The 25,467-nt window shown below is 47.9% G+C and overlaps 1 protein-coding gene across 3 annotated transcripts in view; it reads left to right on the plus strand.

Moving 5' to 3' along the window:
- Nucleotides 1–25,467, plus strand: part of INPP5J (inositol polyphosphate-5-phosphatase J) — a 36,979-nt gene that overhangs the window by 4,721 nt on the left and 6,791 nt on the right. For all 3 annotated transcript variants that reach the window (XM_028710104.2, XM_077920019.1, XM_077920018.1), the window contains exons 2-10: nucleotides 1,903–2,741; nucleotides 10,053–10,163; nucleotides 12,727–12,835; nucleotides 17,257–17,373; nucleotides 18,543–18,718; nucleotides 22,019–22,130; nucleotides 22,591–22,700; nucleotides 22,830–23,013; nucleotides 24,700–24,837. In XM_028710104.2, coding sequence (XP_028565937.2) covers nucleotides 1,903–2,741; nucleotides 10,053–10,163; nucleotides 12,727–12,835; nucleotides 17,257–17,373; nucleotides 18,543–18,718; nucleotides 22,019–22,130; nucleotides 22,591–22,700; nucleotides 22,830–23,013; nucleotides 24,700–24,837 — 1,896 coding nt within the window. The remainder of the gene's footprint in view (nucleotides 1–1,902; nucleotides 2,742–10,052; nucleotides 10,164–12,726; nucleotides 12,836–17,256; nucleotides 17,374–18,542; nucleotides 18,719–22,018; nucleotides 22,131–22,590; nucleotides 22,701–22,829; nucleotides 23,014–24,699; nucleotides 24,838–25,467) is intronic.

Below are 25,467 nucleotides of genomic sequence, written 5' to 3' on the forward strand. Positions count from 1 at the left end.
AGATAAATAGGTACCCCTCTGGTGGGAAGATAAACAGCATTTCTGTGTGCTGCTCTGGTTTGCCAGAAGCGGCTTAGTCATGCTGGCCACATGACCCGGAAGCTGTATGCTGGCTCCCTCGGCCAGTAAAGCGAGATGAGCGCCGCAACCCCAGAGTCATCCACGACTGGACCTAACAATCGGGGGGCCCTTTACCTTTACCTTTAATGTGAACAAACTAGTTAAAAATAGTTATTAAACCACATCGGAACATATTTGGAGCCAGCAGTTCAAACCCAGTTTGCCCTGACAGCCTCACCTGTGTGACAATTTTCAAAGGCCTGCCTTTGAAACAGGAAGGTGTTAGCTTGCTGGCAGAAGGAGCCAGCCTGTCCTCTCTGGGGAGGGAATCCCACAATCTGGGTGCAGTCACTGAAAAGGCTCTCCCTCGTGTCACCGAAAGCTGTGCCTCTGATGTTGTTGGGACCGAGAGGAGGTGCTTACCCAAGGGTTGTGCCACCTGGGCAGGTTCGTAGAGGGAGATAGTCTTTCTGGTAGCCTGAGTCCCAACCATATAAGGCTCCACCAGTCATAACCTTGAACCCTAACCTTCCCCCTTCAGACCCTGGCTGGCCGCTGGCCACTTGCCCAAGCTTCTTTCCCAGGAGAGAGAACCCTCAGCCCCAACGTTCCACGGCTGTTGGCACAGGAAAGCGATGCCAACCTCCTGCCACCTGGAGAATCTGAGCATGGTGGCATGGAAAGTGATTCGTCAGAGGAAGGCCATGAATTCTCCCTGTTTGGATGGATTTGGGTACTGTGCCAGGAAGCGTCAGGGAAATGAAGTCTCTTGATGTGTTTCAGATCTGACCCTAAATTCACGATAAACGCTCTTTTGCTATGGGGTGGAAGGGGGACCATGGGAACTTCAGGAATTGGACAGTTCCCTTGGGCCCTGTCCAGACATTGCTGGGACTCCAGCTCCTGTTAACCCCTCAGTCAAGGGTCAGGGATGACGGGAGCCCAGTAACATCTGGAGGGTGACCGGCTAGCCACCCATGTTGTAGGTGCCTGTGTGTGTCGATCTGGAAAAAAGAGCAGGGAGTTGTCAAAGGCTGTTGGGAGCCACGGAAACTGGTGTGTCACTGAAAACAACTTGGCTGGCGTTCAGTGGCAGAGTATTTATTTATTTTTTCCACGTGGAAGGTCCCAGGTTCAGTCCCTGGCATCTCCAGGCAAGGATAGGAGAGATTGAAACTCTGGAGAGCCAGTCAGTGGAGGCAACACCAAGCTGGGTGGACCAATGGTCTGATTCAGTAGAAGGTAGTTTCCTGTGTTCCCAGTTTCTATTGAATTTGGGCTGGGAGCAAGCTACCTGGTATCTGAAGGAATCCACACTGTTTCACAACTGCCGCCTGGAGTTCATTGCCCCAGGGTGCTACAAGGGCTTCTTCAGAAGGTCTGGTGAACATGCAGAAGAAGGCAGGGTTAGGAGTTGATGCTGAGATCCCAGGTCATCTCAAAGGGCCGCGATTGTATACAGAGACATGGTGTACCCTCTGTCTGTCCGTTCCTGAGGTTAAGAGTCAGGGAAGTTCTCTTGCATGGGCGATGTGGTCGTAGCCAGCTCTGGAGGAGAAGATGAGAAGGAAGGAGGTTGCAGTGACCCCACGGGGACATGCCAGATGTATTGCAAAAACCTCCTTGCAGAGAATTCCCATCAGGGCCCAGCTCTAGCCATGACCTTGCTTGGCTCTGTTCTGCGGACGCTGCTGCAGAATTTGTGGGCACAATTGAGACGGGTTCCTCGCACCTGCCAGGGTCGTTGTGGGCATCTTTGTGTGAAGATAGGCTGGCAGGCAGGGCCTCACATGCCACGCAGCTGTCTAATGTGCTCTGCCCTTTTCTCCCCCCTTCTTCAAGATGGAGTCCAGTCACCGTGGCAGCAGGGACCAAGGCCCGTCCTCCCCCATCGGGTCCCAGCCGGTGTCTCCACGCAACAGTATCACAGGATTGGCATCGCCAGGGCTGTTCTCTCCTGCCAGCAACCAGTACGCCTCAGATGGGACAGTCCGGTACCAGCCTGAGGGATCAAGCAATGCCGTGTATACCGGAGGAAACCTGTCAAGTGGGACTAGGTCTGACTCGCTGTTTGACTCTTTCCACAACCGGTTGCAGCCCGACGGGTCTCGCCATTCGGCGTCTGAGAGACAGAACCAGCCTCTCTCCTTGGATCTCAACAGAGCCCAGCCGGAGGGCTCTGGGGGCGTCCATGCATTCAACACCCCAAACCTGCGTTCTCCGGTAGAGTTACGGCCATTGTCTCCAGCTTCCGGCAGCTCGTCATCCCAATCCAACGTCTCTCCCTCCATGAAACTCAGCCAGTCACCCAGCCGGGGTGTGCTCCCAGAACTTTGCGGCCTGGACCCACTGAGCACTGGCATCCTCGCCACGGTGGAACTCAAGGACACTCTCCCAAAGGCCGAATCCAGTGACCACATCTACCTGGGTCGCTCCGGCTCCTCGCACCGGCCCATGTCCCTCCCGAAAGCCATCTCGAGCGAGTACATCTCAGGCGGAGGAAGGGTGGGCCCCTCTAAGTCCGCCATGCTCTCCAAGGCTGAGTCGGAGGACATCGTCTCGTATGGCAGGCTCCGGCAGCCCCCCAAATCCCAGGACCTGGGCAGCAGCAACATGAATCTCAAGGAAAGCTTTCTGATGCGACTCGGCCAGCCCCACACCAAGCAGGACAATGAGTTTCGGTGAGGCAGACTGGGCGTGATGGGGGAGCGATGGCTCAGGTGGTGGGGTGAGGGACCAAGAGCAGTTGGGACAGGGGTCAGCAACCTTTTCCAGCCATGGACTGGTCCACCGTCCCTCAGACCATGTGGTGGGCCGGACTATATTTTTTGGGGGGAAATGAAGGAATACCTATGCCCCACAAATAATTCAGAGATGCATTTTAAATAAAAGGACACATTCTACTCATGTAAAAACACCAGGCAGGCCCCACAAATAATTCAGAGATGCATTTTAAATAAAAAGACACATTCTACTCATGTAAAAACACGCTGATTTCCGGACCGTCCGCGGGCCGGATTTAGAAGGTGATTGACCCGGGTCTGGCCCCTGGGCCTTAGGTTGCCTACCCCTGAGTTAGGAGGAAGGTTGTATTTTGAAGCAGAGGAGGGTCAGTGAGATGCAAATTGTATTGTGTTGGGGTTGGGGAGCTTGTGTCCAGATAGATAGATACTGTAGATAGATAGATACTGTAGATAGATAGATACTGTAAATAGATAGATATACAGTGGTACCTTGGGTTAAGAACTTAATTCGTTCTGGAGGTCTGTTCTTAACCTGAAACTGTTCTTAACCTGAGGTACCACTTTAGCTAATGGGGCCTCCTGCTGCCGCACTACCGGAGCACGATTTCTGTTCTCATCCTGAAGCAAAGTTCTTAACCCGAGGTACTATTTTTGGGTTAGCGGAGTCTGTAACCTGAAGTGTCTGTAACGCGAGGTACCACTGTAGTTTTTATTGAAAGACTTTCATGTATTGTCCCTCTAGATATTGATGAATCCCGATGCCCAACATTCAGTCGTAGAATCGTAGAGTTCGAAGCTGTCCCCAAGCATCATCTAGTCCACCCCCAGCAATTCCAGAATCACAGCTAAAGAACCCTTAACAGATGAGCATTCAACCTCTGTTTAGGAAACTCCAGTGAAGAAGAGTTTGGCTACCTTCTCAGGCAGTCCATTTCACTGTTGAGCAGCTTTGGACCCTACCCTCTGGAGCAGCAAATAACAAGCTTGCTCCATTTCCCATATCCAACATCCTCCTTCAGATATTTGAAGACAGCTCTCATATCACCTCTCAGTCTCCTCCTTCAGGCTAAACACACCCAGAATGCGGCAGCTAGACTGGTGACTGGGAGTGGCCACTAAGACCATATAACACCGGTCCTGAAATACCTACACTGGCTCCCAGTACGTTTCCAAGCACAATTCAAAGTGTTGGTGCTGACCTTTAAAGCCCTAAATGGCCTCAGCCCAGTATACCTGAAGGAGCATCTCCTCCCCCATCGTTCAGCCCAGACACTGAGGTCCAGCTCCGAGGGCCTTCTGGCAGTTCCCTCATTGTGAGAAGTGAGGTTGCAGGGAACCAGGCAGAGGGCCTTCTCGGTAGTGGCGCCCGGCCTGCGGAACACCCCCCCCCCATCAGCTGTCAAGGAAATAAAGAACTATCTGACTTTTAGAAGACATGTGAAGGCAGCCCTGTTTAGGGAAGTTTCTAATGTTTGATATTTATTGTGCTTTTAATTTTGTTGGGAGCCACCCAGGGTGGCTGGCGAAACCCAGCCGGATGGGCAGGGTATAAATAATAAATAATAAAATATAACAACAACAATTTATTATAATATTGATATTATAACTCCCTCAACCGTTTCTCTTAAGGTTTGAGTCCCAGACTCTTCATCATCTTGTTTGCCCTCCTCTGCGCACCTTCTGGCTTGTCATTAGCCTACTTAATCTGGGGTGCCCACAATTGGACACAGAACCCCAGATGTGGTCTGAACAAGGCAGAATAGAGTGGCACTATCACTTCCCTTGATCTGGACTCTGGACTTCTATTGATGCAGCCTAGAATTGCATTAGCCTATTTTATTTTTTGCCGCCGCCGCTGCTGCTTCACACTATGAATGAGAGAGTAGACCACCTTTTTACAGCAAACCTCGTTATAATTATTGCAACATTAAACGGGCCAAACCGGTCTTATCTTTAAGCCTTTGCCATAAGACCTTTGTACTGAGGCTTGTTTTTATGGTTCATAACTATTGTCCCTTTCGGCATAGTGCCAGTGAGCTGGTAAGAAAAACTGGGCTTCGCTCCTTTAGGAGCAATCCTGTAGGTGTGTCTCTGTGTGTGTCCTTCCCTGTGGCTTCCTAAATTGTGCCCTCATTTCACAACCCAACTTCCCAGCGATGCAGGCTAGGGTTGGGTCCAATCTGGACATTGCATCCTGCTGGCTGGAGCTGACGGGAACTGAGAATCCGACAACTAGAGAGCCACCAGTCATTCCCTCTGCCCCCCGCACAATGGGGCTACCAGGATGCCTGGCATCAGCGACTTGGAACCAGCTCTTTCCTGCTGGAGGGCCAAGCAAGCTCTTCTCCCATGGAGCAGCAGCCCGCCCCCCTTGCACCTGCAGCGAGTCCTTTTTGCTGACGCTAACTGGCGCCTTCCCGCATATGCGGTTTAATTGTGTTAATGCCCTGGGATTTATTGCCAGGGAGCCTGCCGTGGCCAGTGGCCCTCCGGGAGCTTCTGCCAGGCACTGAGCATTCCAGCTGGCCACGCCAATCATATTAGCACAGTGGCCTCTGAAAATGGCACGTGCCAAACGGTCAGGGTGTTTAAATTGTATTAGTGCCCATTGGTTGACGACAGCTCCCTTTATCCCTGGCTGCTCGCTGTGCAGGTGCCGGGAGTCTTGGAGAACATCATGAGGACGTCAGCCCCATCCCTGGCTAATGACAGCCCTGCAGGGAAGGCCGAAAGAATCATGGATCGTAGGAATGCAGGAATATTGAACTGTCTCATACAAGGATTGAACCTGCAACCTTGGCATTATCAGCACCCTGCCCTAAGCAGCTGAGCCAGAGACTGTCTCTGCCAAGGTCCTTTGGTACATTTGTAGCCAAAGCGAGGTTTTAACTGGGGGTTAGTTGGATACAGTGTTGTCATGGCTTTGCTGTTGCAGGACTCTAGTTCCATGATCATTGGCCATGCTGGCTGCATCCGATGGGTTTTGTAGTCCAACAAAAGTTTTGTAGTTCACCCAAAGGCAGCCCTTTATGGGGATTTTTAAAAATGTTTGATGTTTTCTTGCGTTTTTATATTTTGCTGGAAGCTGCTCAGAGTGGCTGGGGCAACCCAGTCAGATGGGTGGGGCATAAATAATAAAATTATTACATACCCTCCAACATTTATCCAATGAAAATAGGGACATCTTATTCAATTGCTGTTGTTGTATACCCTGCCAATACTTTTTTTTTCTTAAAAAATGTTTAGGTGTACTCTCATTTTGACTCAAGGAAAATCACCATTTTATAGTTCAAATCAGGGAAAATAAATACAGTAAATGGACAAAAGTACAAAGATTCACAAAATGTTTAGGGGTATGCATCCCCCTGCGTCCCCACCAGAAAAAAGCACTGTCCCCACCCATCTGACAGGGCTTCCCCAGCCGCTCTGGGCACCTTCCAAGATATAGAGGTAAAGGGACCCCTGACAGTTAAGTCCAGTCGCGAACTACTCTGGTGTTGCGGCGCTCATCTCGCTTTATTGGCCGAGGGAGCCGGCGTACAGCTTCCGGGTCATGTGGCCAGCATGACTAAGCCGCTTCTGGCGAACCAGAGCAGTGCACAGAAACACCGTTTACCTACCCGCCGCAGTGGTACCTATTTATCTACTTGCACTTTGACGTGCTTTCAAACTGCTAGGTTGGCAGGAGCAGGGACCGAGCAAAGGGAGCTCACCCCGGCATGGGGATTCAAACCGCCGACCTTCCGATCAGCAAGCCCAAGGCTCTGTGGTTTACACCACAGCGCCACTCACATCCCATAATAAAACCATAATAAAACTTTAAACATTAAAAAACTTCCCTATACAGGGCTGCCTTCAGATGTCTTCTAAAGGTTGTATAGTTAGTTATCTCCTTGGCTCGGGGGGGGGGGGTCACATAACTCCATACTCTCCAACATTTCTCTGATGAAAATAGGGATGTCCTAAGGAAAAACAAATTAGAAACTGGGACAGCTTCTGTAAATCTGTAGAACAGAGACACTTGGAGGATCTATTAACAACATCTGAATGTCTGGTGGATGCTAGCATCCAAGGGGGTCAGTCTGATGCCTCCAGGTATCGTTGGACCCCACTAAGGAGAGGGACTTTTTTGGTGGTGGCCCCTTGGTAATGGAACAGATTTCCCAGGGAGGCTCAAGTGGTGTTATCTTGGAGGTCATTTTTGCGCCAGACAGAGACTTTTCTGTTCATCCAAGCTTTATAAATAACAAGTAATGCAGGATTCTCCCTCCCCTAAACGGTTTTATGTTTTGCTTTTAGCTGTTTTTTCAAAACTTATTTATTCTAAACTGCCCCGAAGAAGTTTATACTGTAGTGTGGCAGGCAGAGGTAATAAATAAAAGAAGTTAGCATCTTCTGTATAAATATGTATTCATTTATGCATAAATTTCTGTACTGCTATATGTACTCCTGTACATAATCAACATAATGAAGTCTGAGGTAAAAAAACCAGCATGGCAAAAATGCAAAACTAGGTCACTCACGTGGCAGCGTAAGCTTGTCTAAATAACCTTTTTAAGATGTCTAAAACTACACCTAGAAGATGCCTGTGTGATGTATGAATTAATGAGGAGGTAGTTGAGGCATAAAATACTGGGGTGTTCAAAGGCTGTCACTGTCTTGATCTGCAAAATTCTTGGAAGCTGCTTGTCTCAGATGAAACACCACGTCTCAAAAGCCTGCAGCTGAATGATGGTGTCTGGGGTGAGGCAAGGAAACTCTGTCTGTGGTTTGTTGATGGGGGGGGGGGGGCAACTTCATCTGCACAGACCCTCCCTGCATGCCTGGTGTGCAGGTGTGAATGTGAAAATAAGTGTTTCTGGCTAGCTGAATCTCAGCCTAGCAAGCCTCAGTCCAGCTTACTTTAGGGTTGCCACTCTGGCTTTCGACAGTTTTAGGGTTGCCATGTGTCCTTTTTTTCCAGGACATGTCCTCTTTCTTCATAGTGATCCGTAGTTAAAAGTTTGCCGTATTTTTCCATGTATAAGATGATTTTTTTATTATTAAAAAATGGGAGTCATCTTATACACAGATAGTGCAGAGTGAGGATGGGCGATTGGTGGCAGCTGTGAGCAGGAGATGTCAGCGGCGATTGGGTGGGGGATTGGTGGTTGTGGCAAGGCGATTGGCTGTTGCTGCGGCAATTGGGCGGGCGATTGATGGGCAGATGATTGGTGGGTTCGTCGAGGCGTGTGATTGGCAGTGGTGGTCAGGCAGGTGATTGTCGGCAATCCCCCACCCCAAACTTCAACAACTCTGTGCAATCTTTCCCCATTTCCTTAATTTGGAGTCCCATAAAATAGGGGTCGTCTTATACACGGAGGCGTGTTATACACGGGAAAATACAGTAAGTTGGCAAATGTGTCCTCTTTTTTGCTCTTCAAAATATGGCAACCCTATCAGGGACCTACCTTATCTTTTGACTGTAAGTTGTTTAAACTGTTTTTAATAGTGCAAATTAATGTTGTAACCTTCCTTGGGACTTTAGGGTGAGGGGCACAAAGATGATACTAATAACCACAACCCATAATTATTATTTTATTTTACTTATTAAAATACAGTGGAACCTCAGTTGTCGAACGTAATCCATTCTGGTTCGACTTCTGAAACGTTTGACAACCTAGGCACAATGGGGCTGTTGGCAAAATCCATTGAAAAAGATGGAGAAATGCACCTCGAAAGCCGTTTGACTTCCAAAAATCCTTCAAAAACGGAAGCATTCACTCCGGGTTGTTGGCGTTCAAAAGCCAAAAGGTCCGACGTCCAGAGCGTTCAACAACCAAGGTTAACTGTACTTATATTCCGCTATGTCAAAAAAAAAAAAAAGTGGTTTACAGCAATAAAACATAAAAAAATAGTAAAATAAAAACTGTGAAAAGGTTAGAGAGTTAAAAACAGACATCAATTAACCAATGTGGAAGGGTGTGTTTGTTGGAATCGGGGGGTCTCAGCCCCAGCTGGGATGTCTCCCTCTCAGCCTTGTTGTGGAGATTCCTCAACCTCTGCTCCGACGTACATCAGCGACCCAAGCTTACAGACTTGAGCACACTTTGCTCAGCAGTGTATACTGCGCAACAGAAGAGGCTTGAGGCTGTAGATACATACTAAGCTACGCATTTATTAAACATAAATCAGGACAAAGAAACATGTCGTCTCTCCTTGCCGTCTTCTCGGAGAGAGAGCTAAAAACAACTATACAGAGCCGAAGTTCCGCTCATGCCAGCAATCTGTGCTGGAATGTAAACAGTCATGTGACACGCAACAATCCCATGTCTGCAGCAAAAGGTGGAATGGAATCCCAACGGTGTTCTTAATTGCCTGCATAGGCCTGACAGAGCAGAAATGTTTTCGGCAGGTGCTTAAAAGTTGGCACAGAAGGCACCTGCTGACTTTCTAGTGGCCGAGAGTTCCACAGGACTGGGCCGATGACACTAAAGGCTTGGTTTCTTGTTGTCAAATGAGCTTCACTAGCTTGGGGAACAACCAGTGATGCTCCTACAGGTGATTTCTGTGCTCAAGCTAGGACATATAATAATAATAATAATAATAATAATAATAATAATAATAATAATACCCCGCCCCTCTGGCTGGGTCTCCCCAGCCACTCTGGGTGGCTCCAAACAGAATATTAAAAACACGATAAAACATTGAACATTAAATAATTCCCTAAACAGGGCTGCCTTAAGATGTCTTCTAAAAGTCAGATAGTTGTTTATTTCCTTGACATCTGATGGGAGGGAGTTCCACAGGGTGGGCACCACCACTGAGAAGGCCCTCTGCCTAGTTCCCTGTAACCTCACTTCTTGCTGTGACGGAACCACCAGAAGGCCCTCGGTGCTGGACCTCAGTGTCCAGGCTGAACGATAGGGGTGGAGACGCTCCTTCAGGTATACTAGGCCGAGGCTGTTTAGGGCTTTAAAGGTCAGCACCAACACTTTGAATTGTGCTCAGAAACATACCGGGTTCAAGTCTTCCCTGTGGTACCTTGGACCAAAGTTGTTCAGATGGGCAGCCAGTGGAGGTGTTCTAACAAGGGGGGTGCATGTTCTTGACCAGAAGCTCCCGTCAGCAGTCTGGCTTCAGCATTCTGCCCCAGCTGGAGCTTCCGAACCAGGCCCAAGGGCAGCTCCAAATAAAGTGTGTGACAGTCATCCAGCCTTGAGTTTAATATTAATGACCCTTGACGCCAGGCTCCCTGTTTCCTCTTAGCATCACTATCGTGACCTGGAACGTTGGTACAGCCATGCCTCCCACCGACGTGACCTCGCTCCTGCACCTCAACACTGGGGACTCCAACGACACAGACATGATCACCATTGGGTAAGGAAATGGATCCGCCATGGACTGCCCTTTTGGCAGAGCATGTCAGTAGAGTGTGTGTTTAAGTGTGTGTGAACTCCCATCCAACACAACTCTGCAGGGTGAATGAACGGTGCTCTGGGACTAGAGATGGCCAAATCTGCCTGATTTAGTTTCTCTCCCTTTCTCATCCTCCCCCCACAACCTTTAAGTTTCATTCTCCCTACTTAGAATCGTAGAGTTGGAAGCGACCTTGGGGGACATCTAGTCCAGCCCCCTGAAATGCAGGAATCTCAACTAAAGCATCCATGAGAGATGGCCATCAAACCTCTGCTTAAAAAACCCTCAAAAGAAGACGAAGAAAAATAAATACCCCACCCATCTGGCTGGGTTTCTCCAGCCACTCTGGGTAGCTCCCAACAGAATTAAAAGCACAATCAAACATTAGAAACTTCCCTAAACAGATGTCTTCAGATGTCTTCTAAAAGTCAGATTGTTGTTTATTTCCTTGACATCTGATGGGAGGGTATTCCGCAGGGCGGGCGCCAATATCAAGAAGGCCTTCTGCCTGGTTCCCTGTAACCTCACTTTTCACAGGGAGGGAACCGCCAGAAGGTCCTCAGAGCTGGACCTCAGTGTCTGGGCTGAATGATGAGGGTGGAGACGCTCCTTCAGGTATACTGGACTGAGGCCATTTAGGGCTTTAAAGGTCAGCACCAACACTTTGAATTGTGCTTGGAAACGTACTGGGAGCCAGGACTGGTGTTATATGGCCTCAGCGGTCACTCCCAGTCACCAGTCTAGCTGCCGCATTCTGGATTAGTTGCAGTTTCCGGGTTACCTTCAAAGGTAGCCCCACATAGGAGATTCCACGATCTCCACTTTCGAACCGCTCTTACTGTTAGAAATTTCTTCCTGCTGCTTAGTTGGAATCTCTTTCCTTGTAACTTGAATCTATTAATTTGGGTCTTACCCTCCGGAGCAACAGAAAACAAACTTGCTCCATCTTCCATGTGACAGCCCTTCAGATATTTGAAGATGGCTATTATATCTCCTCTCAGCCTCCTCTTTTCCAGGCTAAACATACCCAGCTCCTTCAACATCTACATCAGTTTGTAGATTTTCCTTTTTTAAAATTTGCCGCTGACCTTTATTTTAATAATATATACATTTTTGCACAGTGTTGCAGGGTTTGTTTGTTTTTTTGCAGCCAAGTTTCTCTAATGCAATCTTCACAAATCTAGGCACGTCACCCCAAATTCTCCCTCCCCTTTTGTAATTTTCAGATGCGATTTCCTTTCTCCTAAATTGACGTAGAATGGATTTTTTTAGCTGTTTTATTAAATTTACTTAGTAACGTAACATCATTATATATATTCTATAAACAAAGAATACAAAACACAATTCATTCATACTACAAAGCATACCTACTTAGCATTAATATATATGGTTTCTGAAAAAGGGCTTACATAACAAAATCCATTCAAAATACCATCCAGTTTACCTCCCCACCCTCCCCACTCCAACCCGCCCCCCCCGGTCAGGCCTTCCTTCTTCATATCTTTATCCATGTACACAGTCTGTTCATTCGATCTTGTATGTTAGGGTTGGCTTCCCCTCTTTCTATCCAGTCCCTGTAAAAAGCCCATTTATTTGTGATTCTTTGGCATTTGTTTTCCCATCTATCCTCTGCCACTATCTGTGCAAATATTTCTGATTGTATGTATTCAAACACATAATCATTCCATTTTTCCATATTCCATTTGGCCTTTTCTTTCCATCGCAAAGCAATAACGGAGAATGTAACACAGACGGAGAATGGTTGAAAAAGGACAATGCCCAAGAATTTTTTTTTACATAGCATCAACTCAGCACAAACCTCAGCACAAACTCTACAGTTCTATGATTCCATTATCTGGCAATTATGTGGTTTTCCCCTCTCATATCTTGAATCAGAACAGGTTCTCCTTTTGATTTTGAATTGGTACAGGGCGAGGTTTTGTAGAGCCACTGAGTCTTTTGTACTGTGTTGGTGGAGGAAGGGATTTCAGCCCTGTGGGTGAGGTGAGCTCAGCCCCTTCTGATCCTTGGCTTGAAAAATCCTCAGCTGCTTTGAACTACGGAACTGGCGCTGTTCTAGGTCCCACATAATACCCATTATGCATTTGTAAGAAATCAATCTTCTTCTTTTTTTTGTCTCGAGTGGGACTTAATCTCTGGAACTCACTGCCTATTGACACCAGGCAGGTGCCTTCCCTGCCCTCTATTTGGTGTTTGCTAAAAAACCATTTTTGTTTAGAAAAACCTTTTTTAAAAATTACTGTAAGTTTTAATCTGTTTTTAGTTCATTGCTGATTTTATCTTTTGAAGAATTGTTTTTATAGTTAGTTTTATAGTTTTATTCTCTCTGAGACTTTTTGCTTTACAATCAATTGGTATATATATTTTATGGAAAAAATGGGTTATTTATAAGAACACGAGACTTTTCCTCCATTTTCCTTATCCCATGAAAGTGCCTGGAGAGCAGAGTGTTCTTTCCAAAGTGTTTGCCTGCCAGCTGGTGACAATTTTGAATTGTTTTCAGGCTCCAGGAGGTGAACTCCATGATCAACAAACGGCTCAAAGATGCTCTTTTCACAGACCAGTGGAGCGAACTCTTCATGGAGGTGTTGAGTCCATTTAATTTTGTACTGGTAAGCACCAAGGGGAACTCAGTGACAAGATGAGGACAGGTTAAGAATATTGGGGGGGGCTTCCTTTCTTTTCTTTTCTTTTTTGGTTACGAATGCAAATGCTTTTAATAACTGCAAATAATCAGAGGGCTGATAAAATTAATTTTTACACAAAACAACAACAGTGATTCAGAATGTTGTTTGTACTAACAGATTTATTTTTTTAAAGCCAGGACCAATGCAAACTTAATTAAGGGACTGTGTTATTATTCCCGCATTTGTTGTTTTAAATATTTTTTATTTATTTTTATCAATAGAAATTTACAATCAATTTGTATAATCATCTTAGGAGATTCTCTGACTTGTGACTTCCCCCCATCTCCTGCATTGGCCCTTATTACAATAATTAAGACTGCATATCAATATGTTCTCCACTACTTCCATTTTTCAAAATTATCCATAATCTTTGTTACTTTACAAGGAGGAGGGCAGGAACAGGGACCGAGCAACGGGAGCTCACCCCGTCGCGGGGATTTGAACCGCTGACCTTCTGATCGGCAAGCCCTAGGCTCTGTGGTTTAACCCACAGCGCCACCCGCATTAATTCTTCACTAATTCTAGTATGACTTCTGATCTCCCTGCTGTGGTTCCCAGGTTTCCTTTTGCCATGCTTCCTTTCCTTGACTGTTTCAGCAAGGGGTTCTGAATTAGGAACTTTGCTGAAATGAGCAGGATTTAACCCCTCCACTCACCAGCTGATGAGCAGCATGTGTGTGTAAAATCCTGCTGCTTTGGCTATGTGCCCCTGTTCCTTGCTCAAAACTGGTACACACTGTCAATGCAGGGTTTAACCTTGTCCTCCCACTCATCAGATGATGTCACAAGTGATATCAGCTGGTGGACAGGTGTTGGGGGAGTTAGCCTTGCAGATCTCAAGGGTCTGTTGGCAATGCGCTGGTCCCTGGCCATGATAGTGGTGGGCAATAAGCCAAGGGTGGGGCAGCTGTGGTTGATTGATTGATTGATTGATTGATTGCATTTCTATGCCACTGTTCATTCAAATGAATCTCAAAGCAGCTTAACAACCAATAAATAACCATAACATAATAAAACATAATAGCACATCGCGAATACAGCATACGTCATATAAGAGAATTAACAAATTATCAAAAAAAATTGCAATCTATAAAAAACTTAACAAAACAGCAACTAAAAAATAAGCTAAACCTCACAATTGTGACAAGTCGTGTGTTTAACAAACCAATGCAGCATTTAGAATCCACAAAGCAATATTAAAAACATTAACAAAATAGTAACTAAAGATATAAGCTAAGTACTAAGTTCATTCATACCCCCAGTCACACACCCCATCTCTGCACCCCCATGACTCATAACCTTTCATTCTGTTCAGTTCATTAAAATACAATCATACCTCGGGTTACAGACACTTCAGGTTGCACATTTTCAGGTTACGGATGCGCCAAAACCTGGAAGCACCGAAATGGGTTACTTCTGGGTTTCGGCGCTCGCAGATGCACGGAAGCGCTGAATCACACTTTGCACATGCACAGAAGCTCCGAATTGCAACCCGCACATGTGCAGACACGGTGCTGCAGGTTGCGGATGCTGTGGGTTGCAAACGTGCCTCCCGCACGGATCACGTTCGCAACCCAAGCGTCCACTGCACACAAATGCACATAATGTCCATCACTGCCCATGGGTCTGCTCTTCTGACCCACAGCTTCACTCTGCCCTCTCGATGTGGCAGCCTCCCAGTCGATCCAGACAGATTTCCTTCCCACTCCTGTCCTAAAGCGCAATATGGGATGCAGCTTGATATGGTGTCCCAATCCAGTTTGCCAGGACGGCAGCCCAGTGGATCGGCATCATCTGAGCCTTAGCTTTCAAAGGCCTCTCTTAGCCTACCAGTGGGAGGATAAGATGGAGAAAGCCAGTCTGACCTCTCTTGGGAGGGAACCTCACAACCTGGGAGCAGCCGCCAAAAAGGCTCTCTCTGGTTGATCCCTCTGACGTCGAGGGCACTGAGAGAAGGTTCTCACACAGGGAGGCAGGTTCGCATAGAGACAAGCACCCCCAAGGCACGCACGAAACCTCAGACGACAGCCCAGATTGCAAAGATCTGCATGGCACCAGCCCCTTCTGGCCCAGCGACTGTGGCGCTGGTGGGATTCAGGGATGCAAAGGCTGGCTGAGGCGATGCCCCTTGTGAGCATCGCAGGTGCCAACCTCCCTCCCTCCACAAATCCTTTTGAGGATTTGAGGGTGTGAGGCTCCAGTAGCCTTGGCAAAGCCAGGGTGCTCCAGGCGTGCTGCTTTGGGTGCTTGCCTGCCTGAGTTCCTCGGATGACCTCAGAACCCTGCCCTGCTCCTGACGATAACATCACATGGCGATGCCATGGAGACGAGGAGCATCAGAGCGTTTGGGAGGCTGTTGTGACGGCGCAGGAGACAGGAGCGGCTGCTGGTTTCTCAAGGGCTGAGGATCCTGCTGTGCTGTCTCCCTATTTAGGACAGCCTCTGTGTGACTTGGGGCGATGGGATGGGCTTGTTCTGACAGCCTGATTCTACTCCTCTCCCCCCCTCTCTCGCCCTGCCTACCCCACACACAACCGGAGCTTTCCAGGACACATTCATAACGCGCCAGATCACCTTGGGACAACTCCATCTCCCTTGCATGTTTTACTTTTGTGCTCTAGAATTGGATATGCTATTCTTGCTGTGGCATACGAGGTAATAGAATACAGAAAGGAAACACACTTTGAAAATGGAGCGCTGTGCATAACTCATAAGAACATGAGAAGAGGCCAGCTGAATGAGGCCAATGGCCCATCTAGTCCAGCATCACGTTCTCACCATGACTGACCAGATGCCTGTTGGAAACCTGCAAGCAGGACCTGGGCACAAGAGCCCACTTTCCCCTCCTGTGGTTTCCAGCAACTGGAATTCAGAAGCATTGCTGCCTCCATAGGTGGTAGCCATCAATAAGCTGACTTTCCATGAATACACATATTTTGCATTTGTTTCTCCAGACAGCAGCTCACCTCTAGCCCTAACCTGGACTCTCCCTCCTTGGAGGTTTTTAAGCAGAGCTTGGATGTCCTTCTGTTATGGACGCTTTAGTTGACATTCCTGCAGTACAGAGGTACCTCAGGTTACAGACGTTTCAGGTTACAGACGCTTCAGGTTACAGACTCTGCTAACCCAGAAATAGTACCTCGGGTTAAGAACTTTGCTTCAGGATGAGAACAGAAATTGCGTGGTGGCAGTGGGAGGCCCCATTAGCTAAAGTGGTGCCTCAGGTTAAGAACAGTTTCAGGTTAAGAACGGACCTCCAGAACAAATTAAGTTCTTAACCCGAGGTACAACTGTACATTTCAGTTCACTTTTAATTTATAACACTGCCTTTCTATGTTACTATACATACATAAGGTGATTCACGAGCTGAAGAAACAAGAAAATAGACAGCAAAGGTCACACACGTAATAACAATCTGATCCAGTACCCCCCCCAAAAAAAGTCACAATAACTTTGAAAGAAACAACTTAGATCAAATAAAGCAATACAGTCGTAACTTGGTTTTCAAACTGCCTAGTTCTCGAATGTTTTGGCTCTTGAACGCCGCAAAAAAAAGTGAGTATTCTAGTTCGCAAACTATTTTTGGAAGCCAAATGTCCAATAGGACTTCCTCAGCTCCCGATTGGCTGCAGGAGCTTCCTGCAGCCAATCAGAAAGCACGCTTTGGTTTCTGAATGTTTTGGAAGTCAAAGCTATGACTGTATTCAGCAATCCATTGTAATAGAATAATGAACAATAAAATTAAAGGTCAACAAATAATAAGTAAACAGTTTACACTTATTAGTTACAATAAAGAATTACTAAACTATGATAAATAAAAATAACGGCAAGTCACAATGCATAAAATACCACAAAACATACAAAACCGTGTAAAAGGGTCAAATTGGGATACAAGGTTGGACTAGATGACCTCAGTGGTCTCCTCCAACTTTGAGATTCTATACTTCTGTTGTTCCATTCTCCTTAATTAGACTTTGCTGTCGGAGATCAGCCTGCAAGCCTCCCATCCTGAGTCTGGGGTGTGTGTTCAGGATTCGAACTGAGTGCTGTGCCTTCTGTGAGGGCGGAGAGATGTATTTATTCATTATTGAATTTATATCCCACTTTCCCTCCCAAGGAGCTCAAGGGTGGTGTACGTAGTTCTCCCCACACCTCCTCACTTTAAACCCTCACAACAACCCTGTGAGGTAGGTCACGCTGAGGAACGGTGGCTGGCCCAAGATCACCCGGCGAGCTTCATCGTGGCCGAGTGGGAAAATGAACACCGGTCTCCCAGGCCCTCTAGCCAGGTGCTGTAACCATTGCACCATGCTGCCTGGCTCTCTCACTGCCTTTCGCTCTTCCAGGTGAGCACGGTGCGGATGCAAGGTGTCATCCTGATGGTCTTTGCCAAGTACTACCACCTGCCGTTTCTACAGGACATCCAGACGGACTGCACCAGGACGGGACTGGGAGGATACTGGGTAAGTGTCAGGGGCCATGCTGAGGAGGGCTGCACTGAGGGAAAAGGTGGGATCTACCCCCTCCCCCTGATCCTGAATCTTCCCAGGAGCAGGAGGACAGTATAGATTTGGAACAACGGTTTGCAGAGGGGCATAGTTCAGAAGGCAGAAGCTGGGAAATGCTGGATGGCGAACAGCTAGGAAAAGAAACACTGGGGGGAGAGAGGGTTAACAGATTCACTGTCTAGAAAGCATCCCTCCGCTCTCCCCAAGGTCAAGAAGAGCTCAGAAAGTGGCAGAACAGGAGAGACCTGTCAGGAGTAAGCATGGACCAATGGTACCAAAGAGTATGGGAAACAGCCCTACTAGAAAAATTAACTAATAAACTGAAACTGACACAGGGACAAATAGAAGACACCTTCATGGCTCCCCTTTATCACATACACAACTCAACAAGACAATGACAAAAGTCCACCAACAGCATACAAATCAATATGGCTAACCTGATCCAAAACACCCACCCACCCCACTCACACATGAAAACACAGCCAACCACAAATGAACAACCACACCCTAGGCCAACCCCAACCTCTCTCACCACCAAAGGAACACAAGTGAACAGCAGAGAACCTGCACAAGCAACGCTGACACCAAACCCTACATATAGTAAGTAAAATAGAAACATCACCACCCGACCCCCCCATCTCCCCCCCACCTCTTTCCCCCTTTTCTTCCTAATGTCTCAACAAATGAAACTGATTTGTAAAAATGTTACATGGAGAGAAAAATACTAGAGAGAGACATTGCACACACTTTTGTAAACCAAGAAAATCATTCATTCATATATATATATATATAGAGAGAGAGAGAGAGAGAGAGGCAGAACAGAAAACACAGCGGCTCCAAACTCAGATGACAAGACGTAGGAGTGACGTAGTTTAATAGGGACGGAGGGAGGAGGGAACTTAATTGGGAACACTGCAGATTTCTAGGAGCAGTGTTCTTTATTCTCTCGCTGTGATTATTAAAGTTTCTAACTGGTAAGAAGACTCCTTTTCCTTTGTTCCGCTTATCTACTGCCACGGGGGGAGGAAGCTGATTCCCTGAAGCTTGACAGAAAGTGTGCATGGGTCCAAGGGAGCAGAGCGAAGGCGGCAGCTGATCCATACCTTTCTCCCTCCCCAATGCAGGGCAATAAAGGTGGGGTGAGCATCCGCCTCTCCATCTTTGGCAACATGGTCTGCTTCCTAAACTGCCACCTACCGGCACACATGGAGAAGGCAGAGCAGCGCAAGGAGGACTTCACCACCATCCTCCACATGCAGCAGTTCGAAGGGCCGTCAGCCAGCGGGATCCTTGACCACGAGTAAGTCTCAGTCCCAGGTGCATTGCATCTCAATTGCCCCACCCATTTTTCCTTTGCCCCGCCCACCCCTGGCATGTCCCCCTCCCCCACAAATGTTGTCTGGAAGGGAATGTGGCCCTGTGGCTGAAAAGCTCTCCTGTATGATAGAGAGTCCGATCTTTTCTCCTGGATAATCAAGTTGGAAAGGGCCCCCCAGTGCTCATCTAGTCCAACCCATTGCAATGCAGGAATCACAACTAAATAAACCTGGACAGATGGCCATCCAACCTCTGCTTAAAAACCTCCAGTGAAAGAGAGACCCCACTGCCTTCCGAGAGAGACCATTCCACTGTTGAACAGATCTTACCATCAAAAAGTTCTTCCTGATGTTTAGTTGGAAGACGATTTTGAGCAGAGAGAAGCAAGAAGGAAGATGGCCAGGACTCCCAATCCACCCCAGCCTCCGTTCCACTGCTTCGGTTATTTCCCCTCTTCCTAGTCATGCTGGTCTCTGAGACTCCTTTTCAACGTGTATGAATACATATCTTCCTATATAAATAGAAATGTAAGGTGTTGTCACGCTCTGTAGTTCACACGGCTGCCAGCAGGTGGTCACGTCAGCTGCACCACGAGGAATGGCAGGCAGGCTCACAAAAGCTGTTGGGGAGGTCAGCTATGGAGAGGATAGGTGGGTGAGATTTAAAGGGTGGGGGGAAGTTGCGGGGGAAGGGCAAAGGGGTAGGCGGGGTTGACAAACCGAGTGAGCAGGGGAACCAGCCCCTAATGCACACATACTTCTTTATAGGCTGTTTTTTCCTAGGGCAGAACACTAATAAGAAAGCTTACATCTGCCTTTCTTAGCCAGGTGCCCTCCAGCTGTTCTGGACTTCCATCAACCTCAGCCAGAATAGCCACGAAAGCATCGGACTGAGAAAGCTGGGATTATGTAATCATGAAATTACTTTGGAAACAAGGCACTTTAAGACTTTTGAAAGACCGCGGCATTTTTGTGTGTGTTTAAAACAGCAATGACACATAGGCCATTTAATCTGAATGGTAATAAAACAGCAATCCAGATTCTAAGTGATATATATCTTCCTATATACATAAAAACGTGAGGCTGTCATCGCGCAGTCCCCCCTACTGCATCACATTCTTGGATTTGCATGATGGGGGAAAGAGAACAAAATAGAAGGGCGGTTTTTTAAATGGAGGTTTTACATAATGGCAGAGGTTGCAATGAAGCAGGGATAGAGGGACACAGAGGAGCTGAGTAGGGATGAGGTGGGGCAGTTGAAGGAGCTGTGAGGGAGTATGGAGGCTAAAACTGCAGAGTTGGAAGGGACCCCTGTGGGTCATCTAGACCAACCCCCTGCAGCAAAGGAATTGTGGCTAAAAGTCCATGACAGATGGCCATCCAACCTCTGTTTAAAAGTCTCCAGTGAAGTAGAGCCCATCACTTTGAGTGAGTCCATTCCGCTGTAGATCAGCTCTCGTTCAAGTCCTCCCCTCTGGAGCAGCAGAAAACAAGCTTGTAACAGCCCTTTAGGTATTTGAAGAAGGCGATCACGTCATTCTTCTCTTCTCCAGGCTAAGCTAACTCCCTCCCCTCCCTCCCCCTGTCTCTCTCACACATCCAGGGGGTGGGGAGAAATCGATGGACGGAAAGCATTTGCTCAGAAATCGTGCCCAACCCAAACCAGATTCCCAGAACTCACAGGCGAATTTCCATCTTCAAAGTGGTTGTTTTCTGACACTTAAAAAAAAAAAAAATATGGGAGGGTATCAGTGCTAAGTGCAATCTGTCTCCCTGCCCCCCCACCATCTGCCCACATCACTTCTGCCATCTGATTCCGACTGGTTCCTGCTGGTGGAAATGTGTCTTTGTGGGCAGCCCAGGTGGGCAGGCTGGCACACGCAGGGCTTGCTGTGACATCTGACCCTTTTGAAGCCTGAGACTCTCTTTATCGGGAGGCTTCGACTAACCAGGCGGCGCTCGAAGCTGAGGCCGATGGTCCAGGCCACCTGATCCATTCGGTGGCGGAGCAGTTTGGAAGTCAGCCAGGAGGGCTTCCGGCTGGCGTTGACCTACATCCCGGCTCAGAATCTCGGCTTAGCCACCGCTGTTTGTTCCCTGCAAAAGCCTCCTTCCTCTGCTGCTTGGGAGGGAGGGCTCCTTCTCCCCTCGATCGTGTCCCAGTTGTTTGTTTGCGTGTGTGTGAGAGAGAAATGGCTGGTTTTTTGTTTTTTTTTTTAAAAAGAAGTATTTTTTTTATTGGATTTATATACAGTGGTACCTTGGGTTACATACGCTTCAGCTTACATACGCTTCAGGTTACAGACTCCGCTAACCCAGAAATATTACCTTGAGTTAAGAACTTTGCTTCAGGATGAGAACAGAAATCGTGCTCCGGCAGCGCGGCAGCAGCAGGAGGCCCCATTAGCTAAAGTGGTGCTTCAGGTTAAGAACAGTTTCAGGTTAAGTAAGGACCTCCGGAACGAATTAAGTACTTAACCCGAGGTACCACTGTACTGCCTTTCATCAAAAGATCTCAGGGCCGTTCCCAATATGAAAACACACAATAAAAGCACAAACAGATACTGTATTTTTCGCTCTATAAGACGCAGCAGACCATAAGACACACCTACTTTTTGGAGGAGGAAAACAAGAAAAAAATATATTCTGAATCCCAGAAGCCAGAACAGCAAGAGGGATCTGGCTTCTGGGATAGCCTCTTGCTGTTCTGGCTTCTGGGATAGCTGGGCGAAGCCTCTCCTGGGCGGCGGGAGGAAGGCTCCCCCAAGAGCCGCGCTCCCTTTAAAGAGCGCGCGGAGCATGTGTGCGGCTCTTGGGGGCTTTTTCCCGAGGAGTGAAAAGGGCAGCACTTCTCTCTCCTTGGGGAAAAGCCCCCAAGAGCTGCACACACGCTCCACGCGGCTCTTTAAAGGAAGCGCTGAGCAGAGCCTCCCGCCTGCATTCGCTCCATAAGACGCACACACATTTCCCCTTACTTTTTAAGAGGGGGAAATTGTGTCTTATAGAGCGAAAAATCCAGTAGTTAAGCAGGCCATTGAGATACTGCAATTAATTCGCACAACGAAGGAACAGCTTTTCCCTGGCTGCCTTGCTCTCCAACATCTGATAGCCCTGCTCTTTTACATGGAGGTTCTCCAGTTAGGTGAACAGCCACACTGCTAGACGTCCTCTGTGAATGTGTCTTATTTTCTGCCTTCCCTCCTGACTTGGCCGTGCTGTGGGCTCAAACAGCCGAGGGTCCCGGCCTCACCTGTGTCTCCTTTCCCTTCCACCCACCCCCCCAGCATCGTCTTTTGGTTTGGGGACCTCAACTTCCGCATCGAGAGCCTAGACATCCGCTTTGTGAAATACGCCATTGATAACAACATCCTCCACCAGCTCTGGGAGAAGGACCAGGTGAGGGCTCACTTTCTCTAATAAGTACATTAATTATTAAGGGACACGGGTGGCGCTGTGGGTTAAACCACAGAGCCTAGGACTTGCCGATCAGAAGGTCGGCGGTTCGAATCCCCGCGACGGGGTGAGCTCCTGTTGCTCAGTCCCTGCTCCTGCCAACCTAGCAGTTCGAAAGCACATCAAAGTGCAAGTAGATAAATAGGTACCGCTCCGGCGGGAAGGTAAATGGCGTTTTCGTGCGCTGCTCTGGTTCGCCAGAAGCGGCTTAGTCCTGCTGGCCACATGACCCGGAAGCTGTACGCTGGCTCCCTCTGCCAATAAAGTGAGATGAGCACCGCCACCCCAGAGTCGGTCACGACTGGACCTAATGGTCAGGGGTCCCTTTACCTTTAGGTTCTTCCCTATGTGACACTGCTCTCATCCTTTCTCTCTCTATGCCTTGGGCTCTTGTTTTATGCAGCTGAACATCGCTAAGAACACCTGGCCTATCTTGAAGGGCTTCCAAGAGGGACCCCTCAACTTCCCCCCAACCTTCAAGTTTGACGTGGGCACCGACATGTATGACACCAGGTAATGCGGCGTGTCTGGCTGGACTGGACGGGGCATTCTTATCCTAAGTGGAGGGATAGGGAAGAACCGCTGTGCCCTCAGGCACTTCCTTTAGCGCCTGCTCATTCTGCTCTCTCGCGTGCCTCACAGCGCCAAGAAAAGGAAGCCGGCTTGGACCGACCGGATCCTGTGGAAGATCAAAGGCTCTGGCGCACCGACGCATCCCGGGAGATCCATCTGTGGCCTCCTGTCTGTGAACCAACTTTGCTATTGCAGCCACATGGAGTACACCGTCAGTGACCACAAGCCGGTGGTCTCCATCTTTGCCGTGAAGGTGAGTCTGGAGCCCTGGTGGAAAGTGACGCAGCCGGGAATCTCTGGGCTGTCCTGGCTGTGCGCCAAGTCAGGTCTGTGCTGTTGTGAGTGGGGAAGATCAAGGCCTCTCTTCAACCAATAAACTGGGACAGAGAATTTTGCTCTGTCTATTGAATTCTTCTCCTAAAACTGTGGTTTCCAAACTTTGGGGGGGCCCTCTGCTGCCCCCTTGGTTCCATAAACTCTACCCAATGCAAAGCATTAATCGTTATTGTGGTTTGCACGATCCACTAAGGAAGATAATAATAAAATTAGAAACAGTGGAAGATGCACATTTATTCAAAATCCAATTGAAATTACAGGCAATGACCATTCTGCACACATTCAAGGCAGGCTTAGCTGTGCATGCACATCCTGTTCGGACCTGGAAGAGGGTGTAACAGGTGTGATGACAGGCTTACATGTGCTACACAGTCATGTGTGATGACCTGTAACACAATCCCTGTGCAAATCAGGGGTTGCTTGTATTTAGTTTAACCCCACAAAACCAATGAACTCGTGATACCAGCTGTTAAAGCCTAATAGTCATTTACGACTCCAGTGTGGGAATGTTAAGGACAGTGGGAGAGGATATATTGATTAAATATTATCCTTCCTTCACTCACGCTAGTGAGTCATGTAGCAGAGCAGATTCCCCTCAGGAAGCTAGTTTGCAGATTCATTTGAATCTCTTTAGTTAAGCAATCCAGTCTGGCTTGAACAGCCTGGATTTTTCCTGGTGTCCCCTTTGATCCCTCTTAAAAGACAAGAGTCTTTCCTTAAAAGTAACAAGAAGTTTACTCACATTCAGTTCACAGTATGATCCATGAAGGCAGATTTTAGCTTGTAGTTACAGAACATAGTGTGAATTCATGGGATTGAGCCCATGTGCTGCTGGCTGAGAGCCAGCAGACAGCAAAATACATTAAGGGAGCAGCATCAAGAGAACAAAATGGCTGCAGGGGAGCAGCATGGCATCAAGAGAGAGTAGTGGCTGCGTGATTCGGCTCTTTTATGGAGTCAGCCAGGGTCACGCCCATCTCCCAGATCACATGCAGGGGGAGGACGCTCCAGACCAGTAGAACAGGAAGTTACACTGATTGGATGTTCCCCTGCCTGTGCCCACTCTAGGGAAACAAGGAATGTTGTATTTGACTGCTCCAATGGATTACATCCCACATCCAGAACTCCCTGATGCCCCCTTGACTTTTGTTGTCCCCCTAGGTAATCCCACCACTTCCTAGGGGTTTCTTAGCAGGTTGCTGTGAGTTGTCGAACATAGCAAAGCCTGGCTCATATAATAATAATAATAATAATAATAATTATTATTATTATTATTATTATTATTATTATTATTATTATTATTATTATTTATTTATACCCTGCCCTTCCCGGTTCAGAAAACCAGGCTCAGGGCAGCTAGCAATAAATTTAAAACACTTAATTGATGCAACAAAAAACAGCATAAAATACAGTATAAAACGTGAATAAAAATAAATTCAGAATTCAAAAATCCAATAAACATTAGATGAACATCAGGACTAGCTGGCTAAATTAGTCCTATTTGGGCCAGCAAGGAGAACCAGGGGAGAATTAGCTGTGGGATCCAGAGCAGGTAATCTACATACAAACCACCTGTTCCCCTTTCTCTCTCTCTCTCTGGCAGTTTGCTTCCAGGGCTGACGTGCCGCTGGTGGAGCTTCAGGTAGCTGATGAGTGGACGAAACCCGAACAAGCTGTCACCTGGTACAAGGTGTCTTCGAGCTATCACCGCAGCTCCTGGGACTGGGTTGCCCTTTACCGGGTAAGAGGCAGTTGCCGCACACAGTGGTTTTCCAGTAACACCTGACTGAGGGCTGCAGCGACACGAGGGCAGAGCATATAAAATAAAGGAAGCTTTGAGTGTGCCAGCTTCTGCATACAGGGGAATGGGCTGTGATGTGCACTGTGAGATTTTGCACAGCTTATCTCCCCCCCCCTCCCGCAGCAGCTGACCTCTTGCAAAGCTCACCTTCCCTGCATGCAATATCCCAATTCCGTTTCCTTTTTTCTGCCATCAATGTTAAGACGAAACGAAGAATGAGAATAAAAGAAAACAACTTTTTGTGTGTGCATGGGCTAGTCTATCTCTCAGTGCTTTTCAGAGGACATCAGGAAGGGATGTTAAGAAATTCAGGGGTGGGGTGGGAAAACCCCCAATCTTTGTATTCTGCACCAGTGGCGTAGCGTGGGGGGTGCAGGGGGGGCCAGCCGCACCGGGCGCAACATCTGGGGGGGGGCCACGCTCGCCGCCTCCGGAGTCGCCGAAGAGCCTTGGGCGCAGGCTGTAGCAGAGCCCCATGTCTCGCGGAACCGACGAGCTGGCAGCGGCTCTCAGCGCTCGCCGTGGTCCCCGCGTGTCAGGGCCGTGGAGGGCGTGCCAGGCAGCCCCTCC

Source organism: Podarcis muralis, chromosome 16 (genome assembly GCF_964188315.1).
Source record: "Podarcis muralis chromosome 16, rPodMur119.hap1.1, whole genome shotgun sequence".
NCBI lineage: Eukaryota > Metazoa > Chordata > Lepidosauria > Squamata > Lacertidae > Podarcis > Podarcis muralis.